This window comes from Bos mutus, chromosome 6, assembly GCF_027580195.1.
Source record: "Bos mutus isolate GX-2022 chromosome 6, NWIPB_WYAK_1.1, whole genome shotgun sequence".
In the NCBI taxonomy this organism is placed as follows: domain Eukaryota; kingdom Metazoa; phylum Chordata; class Mammalia; order Artiodactyla; family Bovidae; genus Bos; species Bos mutus.
The window spans coordinates 3,427,849-3,443,301 of record NC_091622.1 but is presented as its reverse complement, the minus strand read 5'-3'; the positions used below and the strand labels follow the sequence as shown (position 1 = coordinate 3,443,301).

At 40.1% G+C, this 15,453-nt stretch overlaps 1 protein-coding gene across 2 annotated transcripts in view; it reads right to left on the bottom strand.

The window, feature by feature from the left end:
- Positions 1-599: 599 nt before the first annotated feature.
- Positions 600-15,453, bottom strand: part of TMA16 (translation machinery associated 16 homolog) — a 31,044-nt gene continuing 16,190 nt past the window's right edge. Inside the window, exons 3-8 of one of the 2 annotated variants that reach the window (XM_070371929.1) lie at positions 11,083-11,309; positions 8,145-8,182; positions 6,871-6,955; positions 5,668-5,816; positions 2,506-2,548; positions 600-823 (exon numbers count right to left, since the gene is read on the bottom strand). In XM_070371929.1, coding sequence (XP_070228030.1) covers positions 643-823; positions 2,506-2,548; positions 5,668-5,816; positions 6,871-6,955; positions 8,145-8,182; positions 11,083-11,090 — 504 coding nt within the window. In that variant the 5' untranslated portion in view covers positions 11,091-11,309 and the 3' untranslated portion in view covers positions 600-642. The remainder of the gene's footprint in view (positions 824-2,505; positions 2,549-5,667; positions 5,817-6,870; positions 6,956-8,144; positions 8,183-11,082; positions 11,310-15,453) is intronic. The other variant, XM_005904458.3, reaches the window with a different exon arrangement.

The window sequence follows — 15,453 nt, the reverse complement described above, 5'->3', positions numbered from 1 at the left end:
CAAACAAAATTAGCCAACCTGAAATCATTTATCCCCTTTATCTAGATAACAGGAGATCCACATAACAACAAGTTGGTGGCTCTTCTTTAACCATTTACCTAACTCTGGGTCAAAGATAATAAATAACAGCAATGTACAATCCATAAGTGTATATAAATTCTGTATCACATTTTCCCTATTTTATAAGGAAAGAAAACAGGTTTGATGTGTAAGAGGAAGAACAGTGAAAAACACTGCTAAAAGGCAGTTTTGCTGTCATCACTGCTTACTCAAGAAGTACCCACATTAACCTTCTAGCAAAACAGCTACTGCCTATGCCCCAAAATGTGATATTAGGTGATTCTAAGTAAACATGTTATAAAAAAAAATTGTAACATTTGGGTCCTCATTCATATTGGTCTCCCAGACCTAGAAATTCAAATTAAATGGATTCTGCAGAGTACTTCTATCTATGCTAATAACTTAAAGTAAATGAAAAGCAACATTCATTTTTAAGAAAAATTGCCACACTGTTTTTGAAACTGAAAATATAAGAGTAAGATAAAGCAGGAAATTCATGTGTTGAGACAACTATTTACCATAATCAATTCAAGTATAACTTCAAGTTATCAAATTATTTATTTTCAACTCAAGCAAAGACACTTAAGCCACCGCAGTCATTTCCTCATCTGTGTCACTGGACTCATCTTTCAGTTCCAATTCCCCTAAATCTCCATCTATAGTTGTCACAGCTTTCTTCTTACACTTCTTGGGCACTGCATCACTAGCACAGACTTTTCTCATTTTAATGTTTGGCAATTTCTTCAGATCAAAATCCCATTCCCTAGACAAAAGAGAGAATGCAGAGAGTTGGTGAAGTGGGGAATGAAGTCAATATTCAAAACTATGCAAAAAAAAGTTTATAAATTTACAGCAGACTCCAATGTACTAGACGGAAACAATATAAATCCATCAGGAAAAAAAAAAAAAAATGTCCCCAAAACTGAGGTTTGCATGTTCCATACTTACTGCACTTTCTCATTAATCTATAGTATGTTATAGTTGCTCATTCACGTCTGACACTTTTCGACCCCATGGACTGTAGCCGGCCAAGTTCCTCTGTCCATGGGATTTCCTAGCCCAGAATACTGGAGTGGGTAGCCATTTCCTTCTCCAGGGGATCTTCCTGACTCATGGATCGAACCCAGGTCTCCAGCACTACAAGCAGATTCTTTACCATCTGAGCCACCAGGGAAGCCCCATTAATCTATAATAGCAGTTAACTGCCCAGGGAATTTCACATATTCAAGACTTTCAAAACAATACAGGAAAACATTAGGTAGAAGTTACAAGGAGGCTGTTCCTTTCTTTTATGATCCCTAACCTCAACACTTCCCTCTGTCAGGACATACAGTATCAAGAAATCTCAAAAGCAGGAACTATATATACCATACTGGAAAATCTCCAAAATGCACAGTCAGAAAAGGTTTTTCTCTTCACACACAATGGTAAGTCACAATTAAGTTTCAGCAACCAAACAATTCTTATAACAGAAAACTTCCAGTTTCTCAACCTCAGCATTTCTGTGACAATCCTATGTTCAGCTACTTTGGGAGCAAAATGAAGACTGTTTTGAGAACTGAACTCAAGCTAGATAAAAATACTAACAGTCTATGCTAATTTCTTCTCATTTTTGGCTTCCTTTGGAGGAGACAGAATCTACCGTTTTAATGAATAAAGAGAATACTTATATATCTGACTACTTAATATTACAGGCAAAAAAATTAACATCTAAAAAAAATCTTATGCTCCATGTACTTATAACTACACGTACATGAGTTAAAAAAGTGAACCACTTCTTAAATACGACTGGTAAATTTTATGAGCTGAGGTTTTATGAATATTAAATATTTTCTATAAATTCAGAAGTATAATAATATAAAATAAGCTTAAGGGTTTCAAATAACATGGACTTAATTTATCTAATTTCAATTAAAATTTCAGGCTGAACAACATGACCTACCTAAGGCCAAAGTGATTAATAAAAATTATTTTCTAAAGAAAAATAATTTATGTTTAAAAACTAAAAACTGGAAATCCTACTCACTGGTCTCTCTGGTCACAGAGTTATTAGAGAGATCACTGGTCACCTGGTTCTTCATGATTCCCTTCCCACCAACCAACTTTTCCAGAAGGAAGTGCTGCAAACAGTCTGGGAATGGGTTTCTGAGCCATCAAGTCTGCTGCTGACTGTTTGTTGGTTTTTTTTTTTTAAATAACAGAGAGGAACAGTGACATCATGTTCTTTTAAATACTATATTGAAGAATTTTGAAGTATTTTGAAAAACAAAAGCACTAGGTCACTATCATTTCAGGCATTTCTAGCAAATGCAACTTAGGAAAATTCTTACTTATCTGATGAAAGAGAGGTGAAAAAGAATCCCTGAATACTCAGAAGGGAAGAAAGGTTATCTATCAAGTACTTTACATGCAGCTTTAACAAAGAAAAAAATGCAACAAACTCACCGAAACGTTTTCAGATTATCTGCATTTAAAATGTCTGGAATCTCTGGAAAAGAAAATACATTTATTAGGTAAAGTCTTCTTATTACAGTATTTATAGTTCCTTCCTTTATTATCTCAGGAAGAAAAAGAAATAACTGACAGAAGAATGCCCAAAGCAAAATAAACTTTCAAAGCATGATTACAAAGCTACAATGAAAAGAAGTTTCAAAAGTATAAAGGACTTAGTTTAAGAAGGTGATTAAAAAAGAAAAGACACTATTAAATAATGTATTCTAAAATAGAATGTATAAAATGAAACAAATTACAATAAAAACATTTGACCTTTACAACAGCTTCAGAAAATACGAATGTGAGTGAGGAATGGGTATACCTCATATACTCAAATGGGTATAAACAGGGGCAAGACAGAGAGATGTTAGTATGTGGTCTTCACTGAATCTTACTGACAGCATCTCTGACAATTTTGCCCATGTTTCTAGACTTTTGTAGACTTGTGTCACCACATTCCCTGGGCTGAGGCACAACCAGAAGCACAGGTCTGAGATTTAGCACTGGCTCCACCCCTAGGAGGATGTCTGACCTGGGATGTGCTGTCAGTTACTGCTACTCAACCTGGCGGCTACAGGTCGAAGAGACTGAGCACAGAGCCACCTGGGAGGGCATGACAAGGGCAGAGCTGAGAGACGGGTGGCTCGAGCTACAGGAGAGCAGAGCAACAGTGCAAGTCATCAGACTCCAAGTGTATCTGGCTGATGAGCTGGATGTGGGATGTGAAATGTCTGCAGAATGATGGGCAAGTGGTGATGTCACTGAATGAAATACGGATCTTACAAGAGTAGCCAGTTTTAGGAGAAAAGCTGGACTTTGTTTTGGGACATGCCAAATTGGAGCTGTCTAGAAGACATTCAAGAAGAGATTTTAAGAAACTCAAGTTTGATAATGCAAGTCTGGAGTTCTAGGGACAAGTTAGGATTGACAACGTAAATTTGGAAGTTATGACATTTAGATGGTATTTAAAAGCACAGGATTACATGAGATAAATGCAGGACCTGGTATAAACTGGAAAGACAAGAGGCCCAAGGACAAATATCTGGGCCAATTATTTAGTTCATGAGGCTATGAGAAGGATTCAACTTAGGAAACTGACATTATGGCCAGTGAACTGGGAGGAAAACTGGGGAAGGACAGGGGCTACTACCTCAAATATAAAATGTGACCAAAAAATGAAGGGATCATCTGTATCAAAGGCTGCACAGAAGTTGACTATGCGAGTTGGTACCCAGCAGAGCTACCATCTGTCTTAACAACTTAAACTGTTCATCAGCAACGAGGACTTTGAGTGGTGGCTGCTAAGTCATGTCAGTCGTGTCCAACTCTGTGCGATCCCATAGATGGCAGTCCACCAGGCTCCCCCGTCCCTGGGATTCTCCAGGCAAGAACACTGGGGTGGGTGGTGGCTACAAAAGCCTAACTTAAGGGGTTCCAGAGAAAATGGAAGATGAAGAAATGGAGACTATAAGCACAGACAAATTTAAGTGAAAAGGACACAGGACTGGCTGAAGCTCTCCCTCAATCCCTACACGTTACATGCAGTCTTGTTTGGCTTTTAAACAACCTGGGAAGGGGAGGTGTGCAATCCATCTCTATTTTTAAATGGAAAGTAACAAGGCTGGGGAGTAGGTAGGAAGTAACTTGTGCTGTTATTTAGTAAGCTGCAAGGGTCTAAGTAGAGATCTAACCTGTTTTAAAGCTATTCTGTTGTTGTTTTTCCAGTAAAAAAACATTTCTTATCTACTCAGGGTTCCTAGTGTTACTGAAGGTATAAGTGCCTGAAGTTAACCTTCTGACTGCAAAGACATCCAACTCAATGAACCTACTGCCAGCTTCTGACACAGCTGCAGAGAACAACTAGGTCAGAAACCAGGCTGCCCCACCCAGTCAGAACACCTCAGGGGACTGGTCACTTGAGCGAACCCACTCTCCTTTCTGGCATCTTCATGAAGAGGGAGCCCCTGAAGCCCGGGGCATTCAACCTAAGACACTTACAATGGCAGGACCCCCGGTCCCTGCTTTCCTCCTCTTTCTCTACTGGAGCCCTCACTGTGAGCCCATCAGGCATGTCCTGTACCCTCCAGGACCTGCAAGCACTAAATTTTGTGTTTTTCAACACTCCCTGCTGTGTGTTGCTGAAGTGCACCCTGCAGTCATAGTGAGAAACCAGCAGGGAGGTTTGGCCTGAGGGGAGAATTGCCTTTGGGGGGCCGCCCAGGCTTTCCTGGACCAAGTACCGCTATTGCCAGGGCTGGGACCTACACAGAAGGAGTCGCAGGATAATGCCTTCAGGCTCCTACTGTTATTATTAAAGCTAAAAAAAACTAATTTTCCTATTAAACATTTCATTTACTGTACTCTCCAGGCAAATCCACACATGAGTGCCTACAGGGACTAGGCAGGGAACGTGAATGAAGGGAGGTCTGGAACCACAGAATGCTGAGTCTAAAAGCGATGGCTGCTGTTCTGCTCTAGCAAACAATGCTGTCAGACCATATGTTTAATGGGCATCCAGAAATCTACATTTTTCATGTGAAATCAGCAGATCTTTTTATACTGACAATTCATATGCCAATCAAACACTACTTGTAGGCCATGTGCAGCCTTTGGGTCGTTCTCTGCTGGTGGGCTTTGCAAGCCCTTGCAAGTGCCCTCTCCTCTCCTCCTAAGCACTTTTCTTCAGACAATGGTGCTAAACGAACAACACACTTGTGTTCACCAACTATAAGAAATGCTACAGTGCTAAGAAAGAAAATTTGATTTCTGTAATTTCTCAAGAATGGCTGCAACAAGTATAGCTCTTTACTACAAAAATTACAAAGGCAAGAGGACACAGTACCTACTCTAAAGAAACTTGATGTGACTGGAGACAGGCAAGTAATAACCCTATACCAAAGCAGGTTAAGCACATGCCTGAAGGGAGAGGAAAACATTACTATCATAGTAGAAAAATGTCACTGTCAGAATTGACAGTTTTCAGAAAGTAGGAGAAAAAAAGAATGAATTAAAAAATTCCAAATATTCAAAAAGAAAGAAAAGGAAAATCAAAGTGAACTAAATAAACAGGATAAGTTACAGAGACAAGACAGCAGGAAGCCGCATGGAACGCACCGAGGCCGTGGGCCTGGTACTGCCGCTGCTCCCGCTCCAGGGTCTGCCTGATGGCCGCCTCCCGAGAGCAGTGCCTCCGGCCCTGCCTGTCCTTGAAGCTGTTCCGCAACTCAATCTGCTCCAGCTCGCTGCTGAATCGATTCAAATACCTGAAAAACAAGATGGTCTGACTTACAAAATCTGTTTGGCTTATATTACTTCATTCAAAACATAATCCCCAGCCACTGCCTGTCCTTCTCAAGTTTTCATATTCCTCTGGATTCCTTCAAGTTCTCAGACCTCAGACCTTCTCTTGGTAACTCAACCACTCTCAAATCTTCTGTGAACAAATGAAAGCCTGCCATTACAGTGTCAACTCCAGGTCCTCACACTCCAACACCTCCTGGGTGTCTCCATCTGGCTGACAGGTGACGCCTTAATGCACCCTCCGCCCTGCCCCTGGTCCCTTCCGAACCTGCTCCACCTCTGCCCTGGCCCCCACCCCATTCACACAGATGAAGACTGGGTCACCCTGACTCCTCTCTCTCCCCTTTATGCCACATTTAAGTTTTCACTGAAGATTGAGACTTTTACCTCCTTAAACTCTCTAGACATTTCCATTTCTCTTTACCACATTGCTCCCGCCACCACCTCTTGCCTGGACGGCTTCATCAGCCTCTTAACAGTCTGCCCCCTCATCCATTTTCCTCACTCTCAAAAGTTTAAATGTGAGCATTGCAGCTACTTGCTATTCAAAGTCTCCTATGACTCCCACTGTCCTTGGGTAAAGTCCAAACTCTTACACTGATATTTGAGATCCTTTATGTGTTGGTTGTTTATTCAAACTGTCACAATTCCCTCCCGGAACCTATTATCTCAGTGATATTAAATGTCTGGCAGATCACTAAATAGGCTGCTCCCATCCCCAGGCCTTTCAGACCTTGTTCTCTCTGCCTAGATGCTCTTCAAACTACCTCACCTCCATCTGCTAACCTCCATCTGCAGATGTGAGTTTTGGTGTCAAGAAACTGGGTTACCTGCCATTCTGAGGCTCAGAAAGGTGATGAGCCTTCTAAAATGACTAAGCTAGTATACCAACCCAAAGTCTTTGTAACAAAGTCTATCTGCTTGTCTATAAATCCAGAACAGAACTCTGCATCTGCAGAACCAAGTTGGGGAATTCCTCTTACTGACCGTTTGCTCATTAACATGCCCAGTGTTTACCTTTCAATTAATTCACAAGCATCTCTTTTTGAATATCCTACTTTTCTGGGATCAAGATGATTTTGAAACCACTGCAGTTTTTCACCTATAACAACAAGTACCAAAACAGTTTAAAACATAAGTCATTATTTAAGCAGAGGTATTCATTATAATTTTCAACATCAATGTGTTTAAAACAGTATCAACATTTATTTCAAAGTTAAAGTTTTGTGTGGGCTCAAAGCTAACTAAACCAGCCTGTCAGAAACTGAACTGTCACATTTTAATTTGGGGAAGTGACAAAGGTAGGAAGGATGCTTTTCTGTATATATTTCTTATCCAGTAAGGATAAAAAACATTTTTTAAAATAAAGAATACTTTAAAAGAACATGAAGTTCCAAGTATTTATAAAGCAAAGGATAGAACTTGTCTGAAATAAAAAAAAAAGAGTTTGATTAGATTAATGAAGAGGATGGTGTGTGATAAACTTTCATTAAGCAGTGGGCGCTACGTATAGGCACAGGTCTTGACTTTTACAATCCTATGAGGGTTATTATTATCTCCATTTAGAAGGGAAAGGTTAAGTAACCTGTTCAGGGCCTCAAAGTCAATAAATACACTAAGCATACAAGATCTGCTGTATACGACGCAGAATGACTGACATCTATTATCAAAAAGCTAGCAGACTTCATGCTTATGAGTCAATCAGACCACAGGGGTGCCACTTTCAGTAAAATTTCTCAGTATTACAAATCAAGAAATGGCCCTATCCAGGATTACTGATAAACCATTTACAAATACTATTCTGCTGCCTGATAAGGCAGTAGAGTTAATGGTTTGAATATCTTTCATTTTAGTTACAAAGCCTAGTAGCCACTCACGAAATCTCAGACTTATCAGATAACCTTACCAATAATAAATCTGATCACACACCCACACACACACATAAAAAGACTGTGACACTGAGATACAGACTGAGGATATATTCACATCATTAAGCATGAATTGCTGTTCCCAAAACCCTTCATAATTCTAATGGTCAGGAAGCTAGAATTAAACTAGAGAGAGAGAGGGATGGATAAAGGTAGATACTAAAAACTTCTAGAAAACTGACCTAGATATTAACACTGTTCTAACAGTTTAATGACTGACTTTATTTTAATCAAGTCTGGTAGAGAAAATTCACTTAATCTGGCAAAATCACTTTTATCTGGTAGAGATAAAAATAGTATTTCACTAAGAGAGTCAAGAGAAAATAGGTAAGGGAAGAACTTCAAACAAGTAAATCCACTTACCAATAAGGTTGAGACGCAATGCCTTTTCATTCTTCAATCTTGGGAGAAAACATGCATGTGTGTTAGAAAACTTCCAAAACAAGTTTTAAAAATCTGAAAAAAACCCCAAAAAGAAAAACTACCCAAAGAACCTTAAGAACCTTTCAAAGATAACTTTTATGCATATGAAATTAACTTTCTTAAAGAAGAAACACTGACACCATGCTTCTCTTTTAAATCACAAAATGTTACTAGAAATTTTTTTCTGCTTTGCAGTGACTAAAGGATACCTATAAAACAAACTGGTTTTGAAAACACAAAGGAAAGCTTGTCTGAATTCTGTAATATACATAATGCTTGTGCACAGAAGAGTATCTAGGACTTTCTAGAAAACAGTGCTGCTATCAAGACCAAAATATATCACTGTCATCTTTTAAACTTCAACAGGAATAAAACAAAATGTTTACTTTTCATAAATTTGATACAAATTATAACAAAGAAAAAGAACTCATTTACTCTAAAAAAATGGCCTACATGATCATGTGCCTCCTACTGTTGCTATTTTGAATTCTAATCCATTCAGGGACTTCCCTGGCAGTCCAGTGGTTAACAGTCTGAACTTCCATCGCAGGGGGCATGGGTTGTTCCCTGGTCAGAGAACTAAGATCCCACAGGAGGACAAGAAAAGAAAAGAAAAAACTCTTTTCCATTCAGAAAAGAGGGACGCTAGTGAGAGGGTAACATGCCGGAAGGCTAGGATCTCCAAATGGAGGAAATAGGCTGCAACCGTCAGAAGTTTTTTCTCTCTCTTAAACGTCAGTAGGAAACAAACTACAATTGTCAGATTTTTTTTCCTTCTCTATACAAAATTAAAAGGAGATTTCCTTTAAAATTCTGTGTTGCCATGATGACATCTGGTTCCACCTGAACTTTTCTCAGCCCTTGAGCTAACCAATGTGTTTTTCTCATGGAAATGTTATTCTTAAGTTATGTTACTGCTGCTAGGTTGCGTCAGTCGTGTCTGACTCTGTGCAACCCCATAGACGGCAGCCCAACAGGCTCCTCTGTCCCTGGGATTCTCCAGGCAAGAACACTGGAGTGGGTTGCCATTTACTTCTCCAATGCATGAAAGTGAAAAGTCAAAGTGAAGTCGTTCAGTCGTGTCCGACTCTTCGCGACCCCATGGACTGTAGCCTACCAGGCTCCTCCGTCCATGGGATTCTCCAGGCAAGAATACTGGAGTGGGGTGCCATTTGCCTTCTCCGAAGCTATGTTAATGAACTATGTATTTACCTTAGACTCTTTCTTCAAGTTGGTTCCAACTAAGACTCAGAAGGGATTTGACAAACCAGTATGTTTTACTTAACAAACCAGTATGCTTTACTCTCGCAAATGTTCTCTTAAGCTATGTTAATGGGAGTACATATTTGCTTGGAAACCTGCCTTTCTTCAAGATTCATGTCAATTGTTTTATGGCCCGGGATGATGCACCTTGTGCCAATGTTATCTCAAAATGCATGTTGTAGGTGAGGGGCCTGGTGCCACTCTCTGAGTTCCGAGACATTTCCTTCCTCTAATTAATTAGCTGCCTGCTAATAGGTATATAACTTACTGCTAAAGACTAGCAGGGGGGGCACCCTTTCTGCCCCCTTTTGATGTGTATGTCAGAAGCTTTCTCTATCTCTTTTATACTTTAATAAAACTTTAATACACAAAAGCTCTGAGCGGTCAAGCCTTGTCACTGGCCCCAGGTTGAATTCCTCTCCTCTGGAGGCCAAGAATCCCAGCGTCTTTCATGGCTCAGCAATAACCTTTCACTAGTTTTTTTTTTGATGCTTAATGCCATCAACTAGGGATACAGCAATGAAGGAAAAAAAAATTCACTGTCCCTGCACTAATAAAGCATATCAGATTTACCCTCCCACTTTAAACAACTAGAAAATCAGGGAAATAAAATGAAGCCTTTTTAACAAAAATATTTCAGTCACAGAATGGGAGAAAATATTCACAATACAAATAACATACAAAAGACTTGCGTTAAGAATATATAAATAGTTCTTACTACTTAACAGAGGACAAACAACTCAAAATCAAAAGGGAAAAAATTTTAACAGATTTTTCATCAAATCAGAGACATAAAAGCAAACAATAAACACATAAAACTATATAATTAGTCATAAAGAAATACAAATTAAAACCACACTGACACATTACTGTACACTCACTAGATTGGCTCAAATCTGTTTTAAAAATGATAATACATGTCTGAGAGGAAACGGAGGCTAAGTCCCTTCAGTCATGTCCAACTCTTTGCAACCCCATGGACTGTAGCCAGCCAAGCTTCTCTGTCCATGGGATTTCCCAGCCAAGATTCTGGAGTGGGTTGCCATTTCCTCCTCCAGAGGATCTTCCAGACCCAGAGGTTGAACCAGCAACTCTTGTGTCTCTGGCACTGGCAGGCAGATTACCACTAGCACCACCTGGGAAGCCCAACTCTTATACATCAGTCGTGGAAAAAAATAAAATGGCATTACCACTTCAGATAAGGTAATTTTATTATTATACATACTTAAACATTACACCTCCTTCATGACTTTATTCTTTTCAACAAGTTTTTTTAAAAACTCAATTTCTTATTTACTTAAACATACATCTGCTGTGCATGTGTGTGCCTGCTAAGCTGCTTCAGTCACGTCAGACTCTTTGCGACCCTATGGATTGCAGTTCTCCAGGCTCCCCTGTCAATGGGATTCCCTAGGCCAGAATATGGAAGGGGTTGCCATGCCCTCCTCCAGGGGATCTTCCTGACCCAGGGATCGAATTTGAGTCTCTTATGTCTCCTGCACTGGCAGGCAGATTCTTTACCACTAGCACCATCTGAGAAGCCCATGTCTACAACATAGCCCAGCAATTCCAGTTCTAAGAACTGAAAGAAAAATGTTTATGACCACGAAAATACCTGTACATGTTTACGGCAATTTTATCTGTATGCAGCAGCAGGGTTGATCATTTTCACTTAAGCGTTCGCCAGTAACAAGTAAGGCTTTGAGGACCATGTGGCTAGTCTGTCATAACTACTCATTTCTGCCATCACAGCCACAACATGAAAGGAATAGACAGAGCTGCCTTTCAGTAAAACAAACTGCTTTTATAAACATGGATGGATGGTCACTCAGCTTGCCGACCCTGAGAAAAGCCAAAAAATATAAATGATCCAAATGACTATCAACAGGTAAATGGATAAAAACCTACATATCCATACAATGAAACTCAGTAATGAAAGAGAAAGACAACTTGTTGTTCGTGACCGAGTCGTTTCTGATTTTGTAACCTCATGGACAGGAGCATGCCAGGCTTCCCTTTCCTCAGCCAGCTTTCAGAGCTTGCTCAAATTCACGTCCATCAAGTCGGTAATGCCATCCAACCACCTCATCCTCTGCCGTCCACTTCTTCTTTTGCCCTCAATCTTTCCCAGCACCAGGGTCTTTTCCAATGAGTCGGCTCTTCGCATCAGATAGCCAAAGTATTGGCTTCTTCCCCAATGGAAGACAACTAATATATTCAATAACGTGGATAAATTTCATGCTAAATAAAAAAAGAATGGCACAAAAAACTATATACAGTATGATTCCATTTACAAGAAATGCTAGGAAAGATAGATATCATCTATTAAAAAACAAAACAACAGGTGCCCAAGGCTAGGGGAGGAGGGCTGAGACCTAACTGGGAAGATTTGGGGGAGGATGAAAACACACTCCAGCATACTGATCATGGGGTTACACCATGTATTGTCAAAACTCAAATGCTGTACGCTTAAGTTATGTCTATTTTGTCAAATGCTATTTAAACCTCAAAGATGATTTTTAGAAAGAAGTACAGAACACTACATAATAAAGCTGAGAATGACTCTGAGAAGAATTCATTCCTTTCAAATAAGCTTAGAGGGAGGAGTCTAGTTAGAAGTCAAGTTTGCTATGGATCTGAATGAATACACTGAGGGCTTGAACTACAGGGGATTGAAGCTGGAATGAAAGAGAGAGATTTGAGATTAAATTCTCCAAGTTGTTACCTAGATTCTTACCCATTATGTTTGTTAAGTGAAATTATTTTCATTTGATATCTATAGTTCTTTGCTACCTACTTTATGGGACAAAATTTGAGAATATACAGTACCAACATGTTGCTATGCTGAGAATTCATAAAACAAATGATACAAAATGATATAGAATAATAACTATTTCCTGCCTATAAATTTAGCATCACTTGAAATGCACTAGTCCTCAAACTGCACTAATTTCTTTAATAGGAACAGAAGAGGTATTTCATATAGTCCTAAATCAGAGCATTCAAATGCTGAAGATAAATAGTGTCTGACTCCTTCCTACTCTACACCACTGTTCATGCCTTCAATATCTTCAGGTATTCAGAGTCCATCTGATGAACCCAGCAGCTCGTGTCTGTACCCTCTACCTCTGGTCAAGGGCATTGCACCCTAACAATATCCACCCCAATCTCCCCCTACCTCCCTAAAAATAAATCTTAGGAAGTAGTACAAAGACTCCTCCAGCTGCTAGCTATCTTTCTTCCTTATAAAATCAAGGATCTGTGTTAGGCAGGATGTGGTAAAACCTAAGAGGGTCCCCAGTGTAGATTCCTGCTGTTTTGATATTCACACCCCTGTCCTCCCTGAGGGTGGCTGGACCTCATGGCTCACTTCTAAAAACCAAAACAGTGCACAGATGTCATCTGAAAATGACAGTACAAACACTGTCTTCCATCCTGGTCACCCTTCTTCCTCTGACTCCCTCTGAAAAGGGAAGCCCAAGAACACTGGAGTGGGTAGCCCATCCCTTCTCCAGTGGATCTTCCCGACTGGAGTCAACTGCATTGCAGGCAGATTCTTCACCAACTGAGCTATAAGGGAAGCCCTGTATCAGGAAACCTCTAGTGGTGCAGCCCTCAAAACTGTTTTAATACACTTTAGGGGTGTATCTCATGTACACTAAAGTTAGTGAAATACTGGTATAGGTGATAGCAAAATCATGTAAGTAGTAAATCATGTCAAAAAAATACAGAAAAAAAATTCATGAAAGTGATACAAAAATAACTGATGTTAAAAAATTACCATCTTAAAGCAATATCATTATAATAATCTTTAATGTACAAAACAAAGACCCACCATTACAAAGAGGAAAGAAAATTTGACTATATTATCATAGCATTTGACTATTCTTTTCAAGAAAACTTCTAGCCAAATAACTTGAAACTGCTAACCCAACTGGTCTTGGGCAAGGAATGTAACAATAAAACAGCTGGTTTTTATCAGCTACTATGCTAATGTATTTAGCATTCACCAAACTGCCGCTGCTAAGTCGCTTCAGTCGCGTCCGACTGTGTGTGACCCCAGAGACGGCAGCCCACCAGGCTCCCCCGTCCCTGGGATTCTCCAGGCAAGAACACTGGAGTGGGTTGCCATTTCCTTCTCCAATGCATGAAAGTGAAAAGTGAAAGGGAAGTCATTCAGTTCTGTCTGACTCTTAGTGACCCCATGGACTGCAGCCCACCAGGCTCCTCCGTCCATGGGATTTTCCAGGCAAGAGTACTGGAGTGAGGTGCCATTGCTTCATCAAACTGCTAAGGCTATTTTAAAATAATCAAAATCATATCTATTTTGATTTCATAACTTCATTTTAAGGAATTTTTTATTTGTTCCTATAGCAGTTCCCTTGTGGTTCAGCTGGTAAAGAACCCGCCTGTAATTCAGGAAATGTGGGTTTGATCCCTGGGTTGGGAAGATCCCCTGGAGAAGAGAAAGGCTACCCACTCCAGTATTCTGGTCTAGAGAATTCCATGGACTACAGCCCATCGGGTCACAAAGTCGGACACGACTGAGTAACTTTCACTTTTTACTTTCATAGCAGTTCCTGGGGACTCTCACAGGCCAGAGGCCCAGGGAAGAATAGGCAAATTACAGTATGGGATGCTGATCAAAGAGAGGCTAAGAGGCAAGAAGGGGAGAAAAGAAGAGGCAGCATACACGTTTCATTTTCCGATAAAGAAAACTTTCTTATGAATTCCTTCACATCAAGAATATTGAACTATTTTCAGAATGGCAGAACAAGAACTTACAAAAATCTATAGAAAGCACTGACAAAACTTGTCAAAATCAACTTTTTCAGAAGTATAAAAACTAACCAAAGGCATGCAATAATCAAAGGAGCATTTACTGAAGAAAAATGACTCCGTCTCAGTAAGAACAGCAAGCTCTGTGGTGTTTTATCCCATCCCCCTCTTCCCAGCTCTGCAGTAGTCTTATAAACCAATGTGTTAGCAACTCAGGATAGCTGTAAAAGCCATCCTCCTAGCAGTCACTAGCACAGACTAACAAAAGGCTGACTCAAACAATTTAAAAGCAAAACCTAAGGAATGGAAGTTCAATACAGGGCTCTGAAATGCTCGCTGCAACATATTCCTAGGAATCTAGAATGCCAGGTGTACATTTAGGACTGTTTTCATGCCAAAGAAAGACCCGAGAAGATCCTACTCTCTCATTTCTGGATAATCCTGAGGCTTTGTGCAAACGCTAAATGAAGTCTATACAAACTGCCTCCTGGAGTACTGAAAGTATGTCCAACAGACCTACACAGCCCCTCAACAAAGGCTGACTTATTATCAAAAGCAATTAAAGAAACCCCTGTCCAAACATTAGCTGACCACTAATTGAGCAGAAACTGCAAACACTGCACACAACAAACAGGCTTTTACAAATTAGTCCAGGAAAGTCACAAAGCAAACAGCAACAGCAGCAAACCTAAATGACCGTGGGGATGGGACTGTTATGGAAACCGTGGTGTCGGAAAGAGACCAACAGCACTTGAAGACACAGAATAGCAGAGTTACGCAGCCCTGTGTGGGCTGCGTGGAGTTGCCTCCAATGGCTGAGCGCCCCAGCTTTGTTTTGGGTATTTTTTATACACCATAAACTTCTCGCTAAAACAGCTCAGATCCCTCCCTTCCCCAGGCAGCCCAAGCAAGGTGAGCAAGCAAGGTCACAGAAGCGGAAGCTGTGATTGACAAATAGCAGCTGTTAAAACAAGATTAAGGAAGGAAAAGCTAAAGGCTGTTCCTTTAATTGGGGGCTTTGATCAATATGTCTGTAACAACAGTTATCACCCTGTATTATTTAAAACGCTCAGTTCTGAACACAAAAGTAGGAGACTCACAAAGAAACAAGAAAGTATGGCCTATACTCAGGAGTTTAAAATACCATACAGTAGAAACTGTACCAGAGAAAGTGCAGAGGGCTGGACCTGTAGACAGAGACAAGCAA